Below are 22,467 nucleotides of genomic sequence, written 5' to 3'. Positions count from 1 at the left end.
GGTGGTTGGCTGGAGGATGACAGAGGAGACTGGGCGGCCATCTTGGATTCCCAGACCCAGACGGGTGCAGCCAAGGGCTCGCGGGACAACATAGTGGAGGTCAGTGGATGGGACAGTGTCCTCAACTCTGGGCTGGGGAACAACACTGTTAACCACTACCAGAAACAGACAGTCGAACACAAAACCACGTCTGAACTTAGTCTCCATGACAACAGACTTGCTGAGACCAGGTCGAGGCGTAGATTTGGTCTGCGGGGACGAGGAAGTGTCAGTATGCAGCAGGAGAGAACAGACACAGACTCGGCTAGTGATGCTCCGTCCTGCTCCTATAGTTGTGATTCAGAGAGACTGATGGTGCCTCAGGTTAACCCCCTAACAGGTGCTGCCTTCAGCCTGCCTTCTATAGGATCTATCAACTGGAACATGGACCCTGGGACAACACAGACACTCCCTGACCTTCATCCTCCTCACACTCCCCTACTGTTAAACCAGACCTCAGACAATGCCAGTGCCTCAACACTAAATGGATACACAAGCCCATTGACAAATGACAGTAGTAGTAACGCTGTCAGTAGATCTGGTGGTAAAGAGAAGCGCTTCCCGTATTCGTTCTGTGGGAAAGTCTTCAGTTTCCCTAAACCGGTGCAGCTCCACCAGAGGATGCACACGGGGGAGAAATTATTCGGCTGCCACCTGTGCCATGCCAGTTTCTCCCGCTCGTTCAACCTGAAGAGGCACCAGAGGGTCCACACAGGGGAGAAAATCTACAGCTGCACCCAGTGTGAGAAGAGGTTCTCCCACCAGCACCACCTGAAGAGGCACCAGAGGGTCCACACAGGGGAGAAATCCTTCAGCTGCCCAAGTGTGAGAAGAGATTCTCCCACCAGCACCATCTGAAGGTGCATCTTAAGGTCTATACAGGAGAGAGAATGTTTGCCTGTACGCACTGCAGGAAGAGGTTCTCAGAGAGAAGATACCTCAGGATACACCATCAGAAAATGCTCATGGCCAATGTATATGTAGTACTAGTTAGTTTGTAGTTAGTTCTGTTGGTTTGGATGTATAGGGAACTGGAAGAGGTGAACTGAGGAAAGAATGAGTATGATGACATAAACCCCACTGATCTCATGAGCCTTATTAATACATACCCCAGTCCTTATTCCCAGTCCCTTCATCACTAACTGCAATGACTGCCTTTCCTCTCTGGATACCCTCGCTCCACTCAAAACCTGCTCAGTCTCCTTCACCCACTGCTCCCTGGTACACCCTGAGCTACGCCAGTTAAAAGCCAGTGGACGGCTGCAAGAGGACTGGTCTAGTACGTCATTCTCAAGCATAAACAGATCACCTGTTAAAACATAAGAACGCCCTCTCAGCTGCAAGAACATCTTACTACTCCGACCTCATCAACTCTGGTAAAAACAACCAAAAAGTCTCCTTCTCCACAGCGAACCGCCTACTTCAGCCTCCTGACAGCTTCCCTGCAGACTCCTCCCCTGAACAGTGCAACAAGTTCCTGAAAATCCATGACATCCACCACCACCTACTTACAATGCCCAGTACAACCTCAGCATCCCCATAGATAGTTTCCCGGTCCCTCTGTCAACAAAAGTCAAAAGCCTCGGGGTCACTCTGGACCGAAACCTAATCCATGCCCTCTTCACTTCCCGTTTGGACTGTTGCAACAGTCTACCTCCCAAACTCACCAACCGACTTCAACTGGTCCAGAACTCTGCTGCCAGAATCCTCACCTGCACCAGATCAACCGATCACATCACACCAATCCTCATCAATCCACACTGGCTCCTAATGCAATCCCGTATTAACTTTAAGACAGACACCTACAAGCCCCCCAGAAGCTGGCACCCACCTACCTCTCTGACCTTCACCCAGCACGTGCCCCTTCTGCTCCTCCTCTGCTGGTTTCCATGTCACCCCCCCATTCACAGGTCAAATAGGGGGTGCTTATATTTGTCCTGTTTCACTGCATGTATTAGTGGTTAACAAGTGTGAGTGTTAGATGTGAAATGGAAATATGTTTTTAAAAATATCTGAGACAACCTGGGAGAGTGAGGTCACGGCCAGGGATCAGCCATTATTGACGGCGATACTGGAGCAATTAGGGTTAAGTTCCTCGCTCATGGGCACATCGACAGATTTTTCAACTAGTCTGCTCAAGGATTCAAACCGACAACATTTTCGGTAACTGGCCCAATACTCTTAACCGCTAGGCTACCTGCCGCATCTCCACCATGGTTGCCTGAACCTTCAACTGCTCTGCCTCAGGCTCTGGAATGCACTCCCCCCACACATACAACATGCAGACACCGTATTCTCATTTAAAAACCTCCTAAAAACACATCTCTTCAAGGATGTCTATAACCTGTTGCCTGTGGTCTATCATTGACTCTGTCCTACTTAACCTCCCCCCACCCCCGTGTCTTCTCAGTATACCTACAGTGCATTCAGAAAGTATTCAGTTAACATCCCTTGACTTTTTCCACATTTTTGTTGTGTTACACAATTACATTGGCCTACAGACACAATACCCAATAATGTCAAAGTGGAATTAAGTATTCAACCCCTTTGTTATGTCAAGCCAAAATACAGTTGAAGTCGGAAGTTTACATACACTTAGGTTGGAGTCATTAACTCGTTTTTCAACCACTCCACAAATTTCTTGTTAACAAACTATAGTTTTGGCAAGTCAGTTAGGACATCTACCTTGTGCATGACACAAGTAATTTTTCCAACAATTGTTTACAGACAGATTATTTCACTTATAATTTACTGTATCACAATTCCAGTGGGTCAGAAGTTTACATACACAAAGTTGACTGTGCCTTTAAACAGCTTGGAAAATTCCAGAAAATGATGTCATGGCTTTAGAAGCTTATGATAGGCTAATTGACATCATCTGTATTTCAAGGCCCTTCAAACTCAGTGCCTCTTTGCTTGACATCATGGGAAAATCAAAAGAAATCAGCCAAGACCTCAGAAAAAAAAATTGTAGACCTCCACAAGTCTGATTCATCCTTGAGAGCAATTTCTAAAATGCCTGAAGGTTCCACGTTCATCTGTACAAACAATAGTACGCAAGTATAAACACCATGGGACCACGCAGCCGTCATACCACTCAGGAAGGTGACTTGTTGTGTCCCCTAGAGATGAACATACTTTGGTGCGAAAAGTGCAAATCAATCCCAGAACAACAGCAAAGGACCTTGTGAAGATGCTGGAGGAAACAGGTACAAAAGTATCTATAGCCACAGTAAAACGAGTCCTATATCGACATAACCTGAAAGGCCGCTTAGCAAGGATGAAACCACTGCTCCAAAACCGCCATAAAAAAGACAGGCTACGATTTGCAACTGCACATGGGGACAAAGATTGTACTTTTTGTCCTCGGGCCTGATGAAACAAAAATATAACTTTTTGGCCATAATGACCATCGTTATGTTTGGAGGAAAAAGGGGGAAGCTTGCAAGCTGAAGAACACCATCCCAACCGTGAAGCACGGGGGTGGCAGCATCATGTGGTGGGGGTGCTTTGCTGCAGGAGGGACTGGTGCACTTCACAAAAGATGGCATCATGAGGTAGGAAAATTATATGGATATATTGAAGCAACATCTTAAGACATCAGTCAGGAAGTTTGAAGCTTGGTTGCAAATGGGTCTTTCAAATGGACAATGACCCCAAGCAGACTTCCAAAGTTGTGGCAAAATGGCTTAAGGACAACAAAGTCAAGGTATTGGAGTGGCCATCACAAAGCCCTGACCCCAAACCTGTAGAAAATGTGTGGGCAGAACTGAAAAAGCATGTGCGAGCAAGGAGTCCTACAAACCTGACTCAATTACACCATCTCTGTCAGGAGGCACGGGCCAACATTCACCCAACTTATTGTGGGAAGCTTGTGGAAGGCTACCTGAAATGTTTGACCCAAGTTAAAGGCAATGCTACCAAATACTAATTGAGTGTATGTAAACTTCTGACCCACTGGGAATGTGATGAAAGAAATTAAAGCTGAAATAAATCATTCTCTCTACTATTATTCTGACATTTCACATTCTTAAAATAAAGTGGTGACCCTAACTGACGTAAGACAGGGAATTCCTACTAGGATTAAATGTCAGGAATTGTGAAAAACTGAGTTTAAATGTATTTGGCTAAGGTGTATGTAAACTTCCGACTTCAACTGTAAGTTCAAGAGTAAACAGTTGCTTAACTAGTCACATAATACCTTGATTTTTGAATGACCAGCTCATCTCTGTACTCCACACATGACGTTCTCTGTAAGGTCCTTCAGCCGTGCAGTGAATTTCAAACACAGATTCAACCACAAAGAGCAGGGAGGTTTTCCAATGCCTCGCAAAGAAGAGCAGCTATTGACAGATGGGTAAAAAAAAAAGCAGACATTGAATATCCCTTTGAGCATGAGGAAGTTATCAATTACACTTTGGATGGTGTATCAATACACCCAGTCACTACAAAGATACATGCGTCCTTCCTAACTCAGTTGCCGTAGAGGAAGGATACCTCTCGGGAATTTCACCATGAAGCCAATGGTGACTTTAAAACAGTTACAGAGTTTAATGGCTCTGATAAGAAAAACCAGAGGATAGATCAACAACATTGTAGTTACTCCACAATACTAACCTAATAGACAGAGTGAGAAGATGGAAGCCTGTACAGAATCCAAATATTCCATAACATGCATCCAGTTTGCAACAAAGCATTAAAGTAATACTGCATAATACAAACTGTTGTGTTTGGGGCAAATCCAATACAGTACATTATTGAGTACCACTCTCCATATTTTCAAGCATTGTGGTGGCTGCATCATGTTATGGGTATGCTTGTAATCGTGAAGGACTGGGGAGTTTCAGGATAAAAATAAATGGAATAGAGCTAAGCACAGGCAAAGTCCTAGAGGAAAACGTGGTTCAGTCTGCTTTCCACCAGACAACTTTCTGCAGGACAATGACCTAAAACAAGGCTAAATCTACACTGGCAGTCTTCCTACTTACCAAGGAAGACAATGAATGTTCCTACTTGAAAGTCTACGGCAAGACCTGAAACGGATTGTCTAGCAATGATCGACAACTATTTGACAGAGCTTGAAGAATTTTGAATAGAATAATGGGAAAATGATGCACAGTCCAGGTGTGAAAAGCTCTGAAAGACTTACCCAGAAACACTCACAGACTGTAATCGTTGCCAAAGGTGCTTCTACAAAGCATTGACTCAGGGGTGTGAATATTTATGTAAATGAAATTTCTGTACTTCATTTGCAAAAATGTCACTTTTTTGTCACTGTCATTATGGGGTATTGTGTGTAGATGGTTGAGATTTTAATTTATTTAATCCATTCGATTTTTTTGCGCATTCTAAAAAATTAATAAAAATAACACATTTACATAAGTATTCAGACCCATTGCTAGACTTGAGACTTGAATTTGTGCTCAGGTGCATCCTGTTTCCATTGATCATCCTTTACATGTTTCCACAACTTGATTGGAGTCCACCTTTCGTAAATTTAATTGATTGGACAGGATTTGGAAAGGCACACACCTGTCTATATAAGGTCCCACAGTTGACGGTGCATGTCAGAGCAAAAACCAAGCCATGAGGTTGAAGTAACTGTTGGTAGAGCTCCGAGACAAGATTGTTTCCAGGCACAGATCTGGGGAAGGGTACCAAAACATTTTTGCAGCATTGAAGTTCCCCAAGAACACAGTGGCCTCCGTCATTCTTAAATAGAAGTTTGGAACCACCAAGACCCTTCCTAGAGCTGGCCGCCAGGGCAAACTGAGCAATCGGGGGAGAAGGGCCTGGCACCATCCCTACGGTGAAGCATGGTGGTGGCAGCATCATGCTGTGGGGAAATATGAACAGAGCAAAGTACAGACAGATCCTTGATGAAAACCTGATGGAAAGAACTCAGGACCTCAGACTGGGGCAAAGGTAAACCTTCCAACAGGACAACGACCCTAAGCACACAGCCAAGACAACACAGGAGTGGCTTCGGGACAAGTCTCTGAATGTCCTTGAGGGGCCCAGCCAGAGCCCGGACTTGAACCTGATCGGACATCTTTGAAGAGACCTGAAAGAGACCTGAAAATAGCTTTGTAGCGACGCTCCCCATCCAACCTGACAGAACTTGAGAGGATCTAAAGAGAAGAATGGGAGAAATTCCCCAAATACAGGTGTGCCAAGCTTGTAGCGTCATACCCAAGACTCGATGCTGTAATGGCTGCCAAAGGTGCTTCAACAAAGTACTGAGTAAAGGTCTGAATACTTATGTAAAGGGAATATTTCTGTTAATTATTTTTTATTTTCAAAAAAATTACAAACCTGTTTTTCCTTTGTCATTATGGGGTATTGTGTGTCGATTGATGAGGGGGAAAAAACAATTTAATCAATTTTAGAATAATGCTGTAACGTAACAAAATGAGGAAAATGTCAGAAGTTCTGAATACTTTCCTAATGCACTGTATGTGTCCCCTAACCCGCACCCAAAACCGGGTCCGTATCCTATTCCCAATCCTACCCCTTAAAAATAAAACCTTACCCTAAACCGAATTTGTATCCTCTACCCAATCCCTCCCTCTTTTTTATCTGACCTGTTTCATTTTGGTCCTTTATTTAAATATTAATTGGATTGATGCACTTGATTTTATGATCTTTTGTACAGCACTTTATTTAATGTAGGCCTACTTTTAATGTAAGATTTCCCTGAAAGGCATCTGCCAAATATAATGTATTATTATGGTGATGGTTGGTGTGATGGTGTCTGTAGAAATGCTTCACTGATGAAGAGTGACAAACTTTGGCCCTTTAGGTTGATACTGGTGTTTTATTGTCAGATAATGATAGTGCCTTAATTCATGTTTACTTGACATGAAGTAGTAAAGATGTGTGTACTGTAATGTTGAATCTTTTCCTAAGTATTCTAAAATTCATTTTATCAAAGCGAAAATACCAGATTTACAGAAAAGGTAAAGTGTTACCATAGTGACAAAAGTTATTCTACATGTCACATATCATTTTGTGCAATAAAAGTACTGTACTTCATGTTATGTGAGTATGTGTGACCATTTTGTTAGATACAACGTTAACTAGGTGTCGGCTGCCTTTGCTATTTTTGTATCATTGCAGGGACTGAATTTCCCTTATCTCTGTCTAGTAGTCCGTCGGTTTCAACGATGACGACTCATGGATGTCATTTCGGTTTATTGTGGGTTCTTGAGTGGCTCAGGTGTCAGTTTTGAAGAGCAGACTGAAACATGAGGGACAGACATGTGCTTCTGGTGGTGTTGTGAGCGCGGTTGTGCGAGTATGATGCTTTGCTCTGGCTGCAGATAGTTGTTTCTGTCCCGCTCAAAGTTGTCTACTGCAGTGAGCGTTTGAGTGCCAGGTGGATCGGGTAGAGGCAATGTCTGTGAGTTGGCTGGGCTGCATATTGCAGAACTTGAGGTTGTGTTTAAGGTATCCTCAATGCTGGTGCTGTTAGCTTTCTGCAGTACCTCCAGGTTGGAGACCTTGTCTTGCCACTGGATACCCATAATAGATCTCAGAGATTGTGTATGGAATGTCTCCAGCTGTTTGAAGTGGCGACTGTACATGGTCCAAGTTTCACAGCCATACAACAGAGTTATGATGACTACCACATTGTAGATTTTCACTTTTGTGGAAAGAGTGATGGTGTTATGGTTTAGTATCCTGTTCCTCAGCCTTCCCGATGACTGGCTTGCTTTCTGAATTCTGCCATTTATTGGTCGAGTGAGCCGTCCTTGGAGATGGTGCTCCCCAGATATGTGAAGTGGGTGACATTCTGGAGCTCGGATCCACTTAGGTGGATGCTGGAGACCACTGGGTTGGACAGGGGTGATGGTTGATGATTACAGTTTTTCCCAAGCTTTTTTGCAAGCTTTATCAAGTTGTCTGATAAATACTGGAGGTCTGCCTCTGTGTGCGCAAGTAGGGCACGGTCATCAGCATAGAGGGCCTCGCGGACAAAATGTTCTTGTGGTTTGCTCTTAGCCTGCACAGGTCGTAGATTGAACCATCATCCCTGTATCTGATGTAGATTCCTTTGTTAAGGTCCTTAGTGGCGTGGTTGAGGACAGCAGTGAAAGAGGTTGAACAGCATCAGGCTCAAGATAAATCCTTGCTTGATGCCATTGGAGATGGGAAAAGCTTCAGAGATATCACCACCACAGTGGATCTGGCCTTGCATTTCGTCATGGAGTACATGGATAATTACATTTTTATTATTACATTTAAGTCATTTAGCAGACGCTCTTATCCAGAGCGACTTACAAATTGTTGCATTCACCTTATGATATCCAGTGGAACAAGCACTTTACAATAGTGCATCTAAATATTTTAAGGGGGGGGGTTAGAAGGATTACTTTATCCTATCCTAGGTATTCCTTAAAGAGGTGGGGTTTCAGGTGTCTCCGGAAGGTGGTGATTGACTCCACTGTCCTGGCGTCGTGAGGGAGCTTGTGCCACCATTGGGGTGCCAGAGCAGCGAACAGTTTTGACTGGGCTGAGCGGGAACTGTGCTTCCTCAGAGGTAGGGGGGCCAGCAGGCCAGAGGTGGATGAACGCAGTGCCCTTGTTTGGGTGTAGGGCCTGATCAGAGCCTGAAGGTATGGAGGTGCCGTTGCCTTCACAGCTCCGTAGGCAATCACCATGGTCTTGTAGCGGATGCGAGCTTCAACTGGAAGCCAGTGGAGAGAGCAGAGGAGCGGGGTGACTTGAGAGAACTTGGGAAGGTTGAACACCAGACGGGCTGCGGCGTTCTGGATGAGTTGTAGGGGTTTAATGGCACAGGCAGGGAGCCCAGCCAACAGCGAGTTGCAGTAATCCAGACGGGAGATGACAAGCGCCTGGATTAGGACCTGCGCCGCTTCCTGTGTGAGGCAGGGTCGTACTCTGCGAATGTTGTAGAGCATGAACCTACAGGATCGGGTCACCGCCTTGATGTTAGTGGAGAACGACAGGGTGTTGTCCAGGATCACGCCAAGGTTCTTAGCACTCTGGGAGGAGGACACAAGGGAGTTGTCAACCGTGATGGCGAGATCATGGAACGGGCAGTCCTTCCCCGGGAGGAAGAGCAGCTCCATCTTGCCGAGGTTCAGCTTGAGCTGGTGATCCGTCATCCACACTGATATGTCTGACAGACATGCAGTGATGCGATTCGCAGCCTGGTTATCAGAAGGGGGAAAGGAGAAGATTAATTGTGTGTCGTCTGCATAGCAATGATGGAGAGACCATGTGAGGATATGACAGAGCCAAGTGACTTGGTGCATAGCGAGAATAGGAGAGGGCCTAGAACAGAGCCCTGGGGGACACCAGTGGTGAGAGCGCATGGTGCGGAGACAGATTCTCGCCACGCCACCTGGTAGGAGCGACCTGTCAGGTAGGACGCAATCCAAGCGTGGGCTGCGCCGGAGATGCCCAACTCGGAGAGGGTGGAGAGGAGGATCTGATGGTTCACAGTATCAAAGGCAGCAGATAGGTCTAGAAGGATGAGAGCAGAGGAGAGAGAGTTAGCTTTAGCAGTGCGGAGAGCCTCCGTGACACAGAGAAGAGCAGTCTCAGTTGAATGCCCAGTCTTGATAACCTGACTGATTAGGATCAAGAAGGTAATTCTGAGAGAGATAGCAGGAGAGCTGGCCAAGGACGGCACGTTCAAGAGTTTTGGAGAGAAAAGAAAGAAGGGATACTGGTCTGTAGTTGTTGACATCGGAGGGATCGAGTGTAGGTTTTTTTCAGAAGGGGTGCAACTCTCGCTCTCTTGAAGACGGAAGGGACGTAGCCAGCGGTCAAGGATGAGTTGATGAGCAAGGTGAGGAAGGGGAGAAGGTCTCCGGAAATGGTCTGGAGAAGAGAGGAGGGGATAGGGTCAAGTGGGCAGGTTGTTGGGCGGCCGGCCGTCACAAGACGCGAGATTTCATCTGGAGAGAGAGGGAGAAAGAGGTCAAAGCACAGGGTAGGGCAGTGTGAGCAGGACCAGCGGTGTCGTTTGACTTAGCAAACGAGGATCGGATATCGTCAACCTTCTTTTCAAAATGGTTGACGAAGTCATCCGCAGAGAGGGAGGGGGGGGAGTAGGATTCAGGAGGGAGGAGAAGGTAGCAAAGAGCTTCCTAGGGTTAGAGGCAGATGCTTGGAATTTAGAGTGGTAGAAAGTGGCTTTAGCAGCAGAAACAGAGGAGGAAAATGTAGAGAGGAGGGAGTGAAAGGATGCCAGGTCTGCAGGGAGGCGAGTTTTCCTCCATTTCCGCTCGGCTGCCCGGAGCCCTGTTCTGTGAGCTCGTAGTGAGTCGTCGAGCCACGGAGCAGGAGGGGAGGACCGAGCCGGCCTGGAGGATAGGGAACAGAGAAAATCAAAGGATGCAGAAAGGGAGGAGAGAAGGGAGGGGGAGAAGGTTTGAGCAGAGGGAAGAGATGATGGGATGGAAGAGGAGAGAGTAGCGGAGAGAGAGAGCGAAGGTTGGGACGGCGCAATACCATCCGAGTAGGGGCAGAGTGAGAAGTGTTGGATGAGAGCAAGAGGGAAAAGCATACAAGGTAGTGGTCGGAGATTTGGAGGGGAGATGCAATGAGATTAGTGGAAGAACAGCATCTAGTAAAAATGAGGTCAAGCGTATTGTCTGCCTTGTGAGTAGGGGGGAAGGTGAGAGGGTGAGGTCAAAAGAGGAGAGGAGTGGAAAGAAGGAGGCAGAGAGGAATGAGTCAAAGGTAGACGTGGGGAGGTTAAAGTCACCCAGAACTGTGAGAGGTGAGCCATCCTCAGGAAAGGAACTTATCAAGGCGTCAAGCTCATTGATGAACTCTCCAAGGGAACCTGGAGGGCGATAAATGATAAGGATGTTAAGCTTGAAAGGGCTGGTAACTGTGACAGCATGGAATTCAAATGAGGAGATAGACAGATGGGTCAGGGGAGAAAGAGAGAATGTCCACTTGGGAGAGATGAGGATTCCAGTGCCACCACCCCGCTGGCTCGATGCTCTAGGGGTATGCGAGAACACGTGGGCAGACGAAGAGAGAGCAGTAGGAGTAGCAGTGTTATCTGTGGTAATCCATGTTTCCGTCAGCGCCAGGAAGTCTAGGGACTGGAGGGTAGCATAGGCTGAGATTAACTCAGCCTTGTTGGCTGCAGACCGGCAGTTCCAGAGGCTGCCGGAGACCTGATAATGTTGACTAGTTTTTGCAGGCAGACAAATTTGTGGAGGATCTTCCATAATCCCCCTGTTCACCGTGTCAAAAGCCTTGGGTGAGATCTATGAACATGCAGTAGAGGTCCATGTTTTGCTCAATACATTTTTCTTGTATTTGCCTGATGATAAATATTATGTCCACTGCGACCAGGCCTGAATCCACGTTGCGCTTCTGGGTGGTTGTCTTCTGAGAGGTTCGCCTATTGAGGATGACTCAGAATGACTCGATACCATGGGGATGGCTTTTTCAGTTTCCTCAAGTGTAGGTGTTTTGTCCAGATGATGTTGGATGGCCTTTTGGGGCATCAGGTTTATGGTTGTGGGGTTGACAGTGGATGGTCTGTTCAGGAGATTGCTTAAGTGTTCCACACACCTCTCTGCAATACTTGTTTCGTCCCTGAGGAGGGTTTTGCCATCTGCTGATCTGAGATAATGTGCAAGACTTCACCGGTCCCTAGATGGTTTTGAGGCATTCAAATAACTGTTTGGTGCAGTGTGTGTCTGCATACATTTGTGTGCATTCTGCTAGTCCCACCATTGATCTTGCATCGATCGGAGCTGTTTCTGCAGTCTTTGCTGCAAGTGTTTGAACTTGTCTCTTTAGGAGGCAGATTGGGGGTTGTTTTGTAAAGACAATGCAGAATTCTTTTCCTTCAGGAGCATCGTGATTTCATCATCGTTGTCATCGAACCAGTCTTGGTGGGTTCTCTTTTTAGTGCCAAGGAGTTTTGTTGCTGATTCCTGTCCAGTCTCTTTGAACTCCTCCCATTTTTCCGAAGTGGTATCCGTGGGGTTGATGCAGATTGCAAGTTGAGTATCCAAGCTGCCTTGCAACTGAGCCTTGAGGTGTGCATCTTGCAGCTTCCCTGGGGAGGGTGTAGATTTTTTTGTGCCGCCTTGGGTGGTTTGGCACGATGTGCATACCAAGGATCACTCTCACCATTCTATGTGCAGCACTCTTCGCCAAGCGTGGCTGTTGTAATCTTGACATCCTTAATGTAGGTCTGTCGCACAATGATCTAATCCATCAGGTGACAGTGCTTGGATCTTGGGTGCATTCATGTAGTTTTGTACTTGTCTGTTTGCCTAACGATGGTGTTTATGATGGCGAGGCTATGCTCTGAGCATTTGCTCAGGAGTAGGAGGCCATTTCCATTCATGGTTCCCACTCCATCTTTGCTAATCACTCCTTGCCAGTTGGTGCTCTCTTTGCCCACCCTGGCATTGAAGTCTCCAGCAATGATTAGTTTGTCACTCCAGGGAGTTGTTGGATGAGTAGAACTGCTCTTTCACATTGTCAGGGCTTGGTAATGTAGGTGCATTGGCACTGATTATTGTAGCATGCCTGGTCTTGTTGAGGAATCCTGATTTTCATTAGCCTCTCATTTATGCCGGAGGGTAAGTCTTGCAGGTGCCTGTGAAGGTTGGTTCTTATGGCACGTCCCAACCCCTGTATTTAGTCCTCGTCGTTTGGTTTCCCTTTCCAGAAAAACATTCAGTGACGGTGCCATCGTCGGCTTACCTCGTTTCACTCAGAGCTGCTATGTCGATCTTACATCTGCTCAGTTCTCTGGACAGCAAGGGAGTTCTTCTCTCGTGATGTGTGACAGAGTTTTTGTCCATTTATTGTTCTAACGTTTCAAGCATTTATTACGAGCTGCTTTTTGTCCGGTTTAACTGGTTTTCCTTTTTTGTTTATATTGCTTGTTTATTTTTATTTTTTTTAACCCCTTTTTCCCCCCAATTTTGTGTTATCCAATTGGTAGTTTCAGTCCGTACAGACTCGGGAGAGGCGAAGGTCGAGAGCCGTGCGTACTCCAAAACACAATATAATCAAGTCGCACTGCTTCTTGAAAAAATGCCCAGTTAACCCGGAAGCCAGGCGCACAAATGTGTCGGAGGAAACACCATACACCTGGCAACTGTATCAACGTGCATTGCGCCCGGCCTGCCACAGGAGTCGCTAGTGCACGAGGAGAAGGACATCCATGCTGGCCAAACCCACTCCTAACCCGGATGATGCTGGGCCAATTGTGCGCCGCCCCATGGGTCTCCCGGTTGCGGTCGGCTACGACAGGGTCTGGACTCGGATCCAGAATCTCTAGTGGCACAGCTAGCACTGCAATGCAGTACCTTAGACCACTGCGCCACTCGGGAGGCCCATTGCTTGTGTTTCTACCATTTGGGGGATGATCTGCCAGCCACAGTAAGCTGGCCAGATTCAGTAAGGCAGGCCATTTCTAAGGCACCTTTTCTAGCCCCTTCCCTAGGTTAGGTTGATCAGTGCTGTCCTAAAAAGGGCTGCTCAGATATCCAGGGTGTTGCTGAACATTTTCTCTGTCCTGGTTACGAAGATGAGTGGCCAATATCCTGGACCGCCAACATACATGTTCGTGGCTATGACTGCCAGTGAACATCTCTCCCTGTCCCTTCGCCATTCCTCCACCGCTGTAGGGCTGTGGTATTAGCACAAGTTACCTGTGCGTGAGTTGATTATAGTGGGAGAGCTGTTGCGCTACGACCCAGAGTTGGCTGCACAGTTATTTTCAGGACTCTCCAGAGATGTTCGACCGGGTTCATGTCCGGGCTCTGGCTGGGCCCCTCAAGGAAATTCAGAGACTTGTCCCGAATCCACTCCTGCGTTGTCCTTGCTGTGTGCTTAGGGTCGTTGTCCTGTTGGAAGGTGAACCTTCGCCCCAGTCTGAGGTCCTGAGCACTCTGGAACAGGTTTTCATCAAGGATCTCTCTGTACTTTGCTCCGTTCATCTTTTCCTCGATCCTGACTAGTCTCCCAGACCCTGTCGCTGAAAAGCATCCCCACAACATGACGCTGCCACCACCATGCTTCACCGTAGGGATGGTGCCAGGTTTCCTCCAGACGTGACGCTTGGCATTCAGACCAAAGAGTTCAATCTTGGTTTCATCAGACCGGGGAATCTTGTTTCTCATGGTCTGAGAGTCCTTTAGGTGCCTTTTGGAAAACTCCAAGCGGGCTGTCGTACCTTTTACTGAGGAGTGGCTTCCGTCTGACCACTAAAGGCCTGATTGGTGTGGTGCTGCGGAGATGGTTGTCCTTCTGGAAGGTTCTCCACACAGGAACTCTGGAACTCTGTCAGAGTCACCATCATGTTCTTGGCCACGTCCCCGACCAAGGTCCTTTTCCCCCGAGTGCTCAGTTTGGCAGGGCGGCCAGCTCTAGGAAGCGTCTTGGTGGTGCCAAACTTCTTCTATTTAAGAATGATGGAGGCCACTGTGTTCTTGGGGACCTTCAATGCTGCAGATGTTTTTTGGGCACCCTTCCCCAGATCTGTGCCTCGACACAATCCTGTTTCGGAGCTTTACGGAGAATTCCTTCAACCTCATGGCTTGGTTTTTGTTCTGACATGCCCTGTCAACTGTGGGACCTTTATATAGACAGGTGTGTGCCTTTCCAAATCATGTCCAAGCAATTAAATTAACCACAGGTGGACTCAAATCAAGTTGTAGAAACATCTCATGGATGACCAATGGAAACAGGATGCAGCTGAGCTCAATTTTGAGTGCCATAGCAAAAGGTCTGAATACTTATGTAAATAAGGTATTTATGTTTGTGTTTTTTATAAATGTGCAAACATTTCTAGAAACCTGTTTTGGCTTTGTCATCATGGCGTATTGTGTATGGATTGAGGACTTATTTATTTAATTCATTTAAAATAAGGCTGTAAAATAACAAAATGTGGAGAAAGGGAAGGGGTCTGAATACTTTTCGAATGCACTGTACATGGCTCCTCCTTTTGCTACACAGAGTTGCTTGGGACTAGCCAGCGACAGTAGCTGAAAGCAGAAAGTAGCAAGCAACAAGCAGGCAGGCGGCAAGCACTAACTACCACTACACTACGGCACTAGATGCATCACACACGCAAAGTACTTATGTGAGTGTTTGTATATAATTTCAACAAAATGGTCAAAGTTAACTTTGTGTTGACTGACTTGTTTTTTTTTTTGTATCATTGCAGGGACTGAGTTTCCATTATACTTATTATGGCAATTTTTTATAATAAACTCCAATGGCTCCATATTGTTGGGTACTTGAATCACAATGTTAGAGATGGGCTTGACTGTGGTTAACATTTTATAATATCATGTCATGTTTCTGTGTCTACAGTAAAGAGTTTCTTATATAAACCTTTATTTGCTCTTCTGTACAATTTGTGTTTATAGTCTGCAGTCCATGAGGACCTGCTGATATCCGGTGTTGCTGGCGGGAGAGACTGGACCTCTGAAGCGGCGGGTCACAAAACCTGGCCCCTGATCAGGATCCTGGATCAGGAGCCGTCGCTGTTCCTTCCCGAGTCAGAACAGGAACCGAACCGCGAGGGACAGAGACTCCACCACCACACAGAACACAACCAGTGGACAGGTGGACTGAACAACCTCAGTCCTGGTGGTCATCAGAGAGACGGAGGCTCCAGTCAGGGATCCAGTCTGCAGTCCAGACCCTTCTCTTCACAGTCTCAGTGCAGGGATGAAGCAGGGCCTGGGGCTGATAGAGATAGACCCTCCTGTTCCTATGATACAAACACCACAGTATCCATGATGAACAGAGTAGGTCACCCTGGGCTTCAGCCTTCACAGAGAGTGATGGGAGACCCCCCTGGTGGTAGTCTATCAGGAAGTCTGTCTTCTCTAATGCCTGGTGACTGGGTTCATAGAAATCCTGGCCCTGGGTCTAGCCTTCCTCGGTTACCTCATGGTTACCCCACCAATACAGACCGGGTCAGGATGGGCGTTCACCACGAGAAGTATTTAGCCTATAACACAGCACACAATCCTAACAACACCCAAACAATGGCAAGTGGTCAAGGAGGGAGCTCAAAAGCTCCTGCTTCTACCTCCTCAGGTGTCTTTGGGTCACAACGTGGGAGGCCGAATATTAGGACTGACGGCGACAAGCCGTACAGCTGCGCCACATGTGGGAAGCACTTTACCAGGGCAAACTATTTGAAGGAGCATCAGACCGTTCACACCAAGGAGAGGCCTTTCAAGTGCAAACTATGTTACAAGAGCTTCCCCTTCCGGAGTAACCTTATCAGACATAGGAGTGTCCACAACGGGGAGAAATCATAGCAGTGTGGCTTGAGATGTACACAGGGGATGTCAGGAAACCATTCTTTAGTTGACATAGATATATTGTGAAGTGTCTTGGGGTAAGAGGATAATTAACCACATACCCCTTATTAACCCTTTGTTAACTTGTCATTTGAAACAGGCTTCGGTAAATACCTGTTTTTAGAGACCATAAACGTAGGCTAAAACAAGGACAGTTGAAAATGTACCTTGCTGAGGTGATGATGGAATAAAGTCGTTCTATAATTTTCTACTCTATTCTTGTTAACACACTGTTCTTTCTAAACAAATTGCTCGCAGCTTGAAAGATACTGATCATAGCAGATTTGACATGTATTGTAAGAAGCAGTACTGTATTTCAAAGAACTGTGAGCGTACCTTTTTAATTTAGCCACACCCTTTGAGCTTTGACGGCAACCAATGATCCTTTCTTTTCAGTGTTAACGGAAGTGGTGTGTCTTGATTTGTCTAGTTCTCTCTGGTCTTTTCTTATTTGGGCAAAAGTCTGTCCTCTGCAGTAGTGTAGGGTATATGCAGTTATACACCTATACCCACTTATTTTTCAGTGTGCATCGCGTATACTCGCTTCTTAATCCCCACGATGCGTATCAAAGTAGTGTAGTGGAGGTATACGCTGCATCAATGAGACTGATGGAACAGATCAGAATGTTTAGCTTAAAATGTTGATAAACTATTATTGCTTCACATTTTAGGTGCAGCAATGTGCACACGGCAGTCGGCCTAAGTGTGAATGTTCAAAAATGCAATTTGCGGGAAAACACCTTTCTAATATGCACTGCACATGCATTCGGTTTGATGGACAGAGATGGACATTTTAAAAAGAGGGGAGCTCTAAAGATGCAACAATTATCATGGGTTGCTAATATGACAAGGATAATGCCTTGCTAGACAATAACAGAAAGAAAACCAATAGAACTGGAGAATATGATGAAGTTGTTATAAAATAGACTCCCCGTTTATATGGTGGGATTTTGGCTATATGCTACTTTAAATCAAGGTAAGACATGCCTCATATGACAAAACGTCCAGGTTTCAAACAATTAAGGGATAGGAACAGTACTGTTCGTCATCAGAGCGCACAACTGTCTACACTCGGTTTGTTGTTTATATTAAAACATTTGAATTAAATCGATTTTAACCAGAACTAAAGTTTTGTTGCTAAGGATTCCACGACGCGGTTAGCCGTTACGGCTGGGACTGCAAGTTTGTGTTTCTTTTTTTTGCGTGGATTCCGCGAGTGCTAGCTGGCTGTACTACAGACACCTGTCGTCGTCCTGGGAAAGATTCATTATCTTTTCGTAAAAACAACTGGTTGCAGTAAAGAGCCAACCTGGATATTAAGGAGATCCTGATGGAAATCGACGAGTACCAACAGCTTTACGCTATGGAGGGACAACATACTCCATCATGGAAAAATCCGACTACCTCACAAAATAACACAAAAAAAAGAAAAACAGATTAATCTACAGACACGGACGATTTGCTTACCGTTAAAGTAGAGGCTAGTGCTCTGGCTGGAATCCATGCAACACTGGAAAAGTTGTGTGAGGAGGTAGCAGGGCTGAGGGGGAGTTTGGAATTCAGCCAGAGTGAAATTCTCACGCTCCAAAGAGAAAATAAGACACTCACAGCGAAGGTAAAAATCCACAATTCCGACATGGATTGTCTACTCAGGGAAAACAGGGTGATGAAGGAGTCGCTACTAGACATACAAAGTCGTAGCATGCGTGAAAATAACATATTCTAGGATTCCTGAGGACGCATCCAATAATCCAGAGGGCGCCATCAGAGAATTCATGCAATCCGCCTTGAAACTTCCTATAGAGACTGTAAACAAGGTGGCTTTCCACCGAGTACACAGACTTGGAGCTCAGAGCGACAAGACCAAGCGTCCCCGACCGATCATCGCATAATTTGAACACTACCAACAAAAGGAGCTGATCAAAAGCAGGGGAAGGGAGCTTAACCTCTCTTGGGTATGTGGGACACACTATTCAACAGCCAGTGAAATAGCAGGGCGCCAAATTCAAAACAACAAAAATCTCATAATTCAAATTCCTCACACATACAAGTATTTTACACCATTTTAAAGAATCTTCTCGTTAACCTCTTACATCTAGATGTTCCGCTAGCGGAACACCTGCTCCAATATCCAATGATAGGCGTGGCGCGAATTACAAATTCCTCAAAAATACAAAAACTTCAATTTTTCAAACATATGACTATTTTACAGCATTTTAAAGACAAGACTCTCCTTTATCTAACCACACTGCCCGATTTCAAAAAGGCTTTACAGCGAAAGCAAAACATTAGATTATGTCAGCAGAGTACCCAGCCAGAAGAAATCAGACACCCATTTTTCAAGCTAGCATATAATGTCACAAAAAACAAAACCACAGCTAAATGCAGCACTAACCTTTGATGATCTTCATCAGATGACAACCCTAGGACATTATGTTATACAATACATGCATGTTTTGTTCAATCAAGTTCATATTTATATCAAAAACCAGCTTTTTACATTAGCATGTGACGTTCAGAACTAGCATTCCCACCGAACACTTCCGGTGAATTTACTAAATTACTCACGATAAACGTTCACAAAAAACATAACAATTATTTTAAGAATTATAGATACAGAACTCCTTTGTGCAATCGAGGTGTCCGATTTTAAAATAGCTTTTTGGTGAAAGCACATTTTGCAATATTCTGAGTACATAGCCCGGCATCACAGGGCTAGCTATTTAGACAACCAGCAAGTTTAGCCTTCACCAAACTCCGATTTACTATTAGAAAAGTTTGATTACCTTTGGTGTTCTTCGTCAGAATGCACTCCCAGGACTGCTACTTCAATAACAAATGTTGGTTTGGTTCAAAATAATCCATTGTTATATCCAAATAGCGGCGTTTTGTTCATGCGTTCAAGACACTATCCAAGGGTGACGAAGGGTCACGCGCACGGCGCATTTCATGACAAATAATTTCTAAATATTCCATTACCGTACTTCGAAGCATGTCAACAGCTGTTTAAAATAAATTTTTATGCCATTTTTCTCGTAAAAAAGTGATAATATTCCGACCGGGAGTGGTGGTTTTCGTTCAAAGATAAAACATGGAGTCAACTCGTGCACGAGCCTGAGTCTCACAGTACTGTGACCAGCCACTATCCAAACGCGCTAATGTTTTTCAGCCAGAGCCTGCAAAGCCACGATTCAGCTTTTTGCCGCCTTCTGAGAGCCCATGGGAGCCGTAGGAAGTGTCACGTAACAGCAGAGATCCCCTGTATTGGATAGAGATAATCAAGAAGGGCAAGAAATTGTCAGACAGGGCACTTCCTGCATGGAATCTTCTCAGGTTTTGGCCTGCCAAATGAGTTCTGTTATACTCACAGACACCATTCAAACAGTTTTAGGAACTTTGGAGTGTTTTCTATCCAAAGCTAATAATTATATGCATATTCTAGTTTCTGGGCAGGAGTAATAATCAGATTAAATCGGGTACGTTTTTTATCCGGCCGTGAAAATACTGCCCCCTAGCCATAACAGGTTAATCCAACCACATTGTCCGATTTCAAAAAGGCTTTACGGCAAGAGCATAGCATTAGATTATGTTAGGACATCACCTTGACAAGAAAAACCACACAGCCATTTTCCAAGCAAGGAGAGGCGTAACAAAAACCAGAAATACAGCTACAATTAATCACTAACCTTTGATGATCATCAGATGGCACTCATAGGACTTCATGTTACACAATACATGTATGTTTTGCTCGATAAAGTTCATATTTATATCCAAAAAACCCATTTTACATTGGCGTGTAATGTTCAGAAATGTTTTGCCTCCCAAAACTTCCGGTGAATGAGCACATCAATTTACAGAAATACTCATCATAAACGTTGATAAAATATTAAACTGTAATTCAAAGAATTATAGATACACTTCTCCTTAATGCATGTGTCAGATTTCAAAAAAACTTTACAGCGAAAGCACACTTTGCAATAATCTGAGTACAGCGTTCAGACACGAAACCAAACCCGCCATTTTGTGGAGTCAATAAAACTCAGAAATAATATTATAAATATTCACTTACCTTTGATGATCTTCATCAAAATGCACTCCCAGGATTCCCAGGTCCACAATAAATGTTTGTTTTGTTCGATAAAGTCCATAATTTATGACCAAATACCTCCTTTTTGTTCCCGCGTTCAGTCCACTACTCCAAATGCAGGAAGCGCGCCGAAATGTCACGACGAAAAGTCCAAAAAAGTTATATTTACGTTCGTAGAAATATGTCAAACGATGTATAGCATCAATCTTTAGGATGTTTTTAACATAAATCTTCAGTAATATTCCAACCGGACAATTCCAATGTCTTCAGAAAAGAAAAGGAACACAGCTCACACTCACGTCATTTCCTCACTCATCTGACTTCAGGCCCTCTTGTTCGCTTCAAATTCACAGTAGAAGCATGAAACAACGTTCTAAAGACTGTTGACATCTAGTGGACGCCTTAGGAAGTGCAAAATGAACCCTAAGTCACTGTAGTTTGAATAGGCAATCAATTGAAAAAACTGCAAGCCTCAGATTTTCTACTTCCTGGTTGGGTTTTTCTCAGGGTTTTGCCTGCCATATGAGTTCTGTTATACTCACAGACATCATTCAAACAGTTTTAGAAACTTCAGAGTGTTTCTATCCAAATCTACTAATAATATGCATATCGTACCTTCTGAGCCTGAGTAGCAGGCAGTTTAATTTGGGCACGCCTTTCATCCGGACGTCAAAATACTGCCCCCTACCCTAGAGAAGTTAAAGGGACCAAATTCTGTCTCAATTACCAATTTCCAAAGGGGATAAACGAACGTCGTAAGAGACTGTATCCAGTACAAAGACAACAAAGGGAGAAGGGTAAGAGTGTCTATCATTATGGACAAAAACTTTTTATAGATGGACTGCTATTCTGAGACAGCTCCATAACACCATAGCTGTACTAAATTCTACAGGGACTTCAGGTTACGAAAAAAAAGAAGGTATGGAAACTGTAAAAATATCTGAACATTATGAAGTGGATATGACACACGTACTCAATTACATGCTTGCTTACACATACGGATTTATACATACACACACACACACACCTAATCTCGCTCTCTTCTCACCCTCTCTTCTCTCCCTCTATTGTCGAACTGTTTTATAATTTAATGTGTTTATTGTTTGTCTATCTTTTTTATGTATTTGTCTACAAGTTTATATATGTTTACAACAAGCAAGGGGAAGAATACATTTGTACTGTAGTGAAGCCGTCTCTAGAGTAATGCAAGGTTTCACATGATCATGAAAGAGATGTCAATTGCTATGGAAATGCTGGGATGTGTTTTTCAATTATGTTAAAGGTAATTATGATGCAGCTATGATGGTGATATGATATGGATTACAATTATCATCATGAATATTAAGGCTATACACACTACATGTTACACACAGACACTCAACCATGCAAATTGGCAGAGTTATTATTTATTTGGACTTCACACATTATAGTCTTACTCTTATACAGGCATCGTAAATCACATCCAATATCATACACATCAACCTACTCAGATTTACTACACACATAATATCATGTCTCAATTTTCTAACATCTGTGGTATTGGCTCACAGGCAAACAGGCAAGGGAATAAAACAAATATTGCTAGAACCTATTTCTTGAATTCTAAATATCAGACATTTGAAAGCTCTAGTTTTGACCGTCATAATGCCTCTGATGGCAGTAACTTTACAAACACTAATTATGGTCAATTTAGACTGAGAATAGTATCTAGTTATGGGAAGGGGTGAAATAAGTATAGACAGTTATAATTGTAATAGTTTAGCAGATTATTAAAAAAAGATCAGTCTTTACATGGCAAAAAGAAAAGGACTATAACATACTGTTTACAAGAAACTCACTCTACATCCTTAGATGAAGTTGCGTGGAAAAAGGAATGGGGTGGTGAAATAATTTTCTGTCATGGACAAAGGAACTCAAAGGGTGTGATGATATTAATTAACAAAAATTTCAATCTGAATGTGCAAATAGTCAGGAATCATTCGCAAGGAAGGTGGATCC

The 22,467-nt window shown here is 44.5% G+C and overlaps 1 protein-coding gene across 1 annotated transcript in view; it reads left to right on the top strand.

The window, feature by feature from the left end:
- The window catches only part of LOC106602616 (uncharacterized), a 38,349-nt gene extending 21,751 nt beyond the window's left edge, over window positions 1-16,598 (top strand). Inside the window, exons 6-7 of the mRNA XM_014195368.2 lie at window positions 2-99; window positions 15,435-16,598. Coding sequence (XP_014050843.2) covers window positions 2-99; window positions 15,435-16,340 — 1,004 coding nt within the window. The 3' untranslated portion in view covers window positions 16,341-16,598. The remainder of the gene's footprint in view (window position 1; window positions 100-15,434) is intronic.
- Window positions 16,599-22,467: the final 5,869 nt, after the last annotated feature.

This window comes from Salmo salar, chromosome ssa04 (assembly GCF_905237065.1).
Source record: "Salmo salar chromosome ssa04, Ssal_v3.1, whole genome shotgun sequence".
Taxonomy (NCBI): Eukaryota; Metazoa; Chordata; class Actinopteri; order Salmoniformes; family Salmonidae; genus Salmo; species Salmo salar.
Note: the sequence above shows the minus strand (reverse complement) of the source record. Positions and strands in the feature narration are given on the sequence as shown.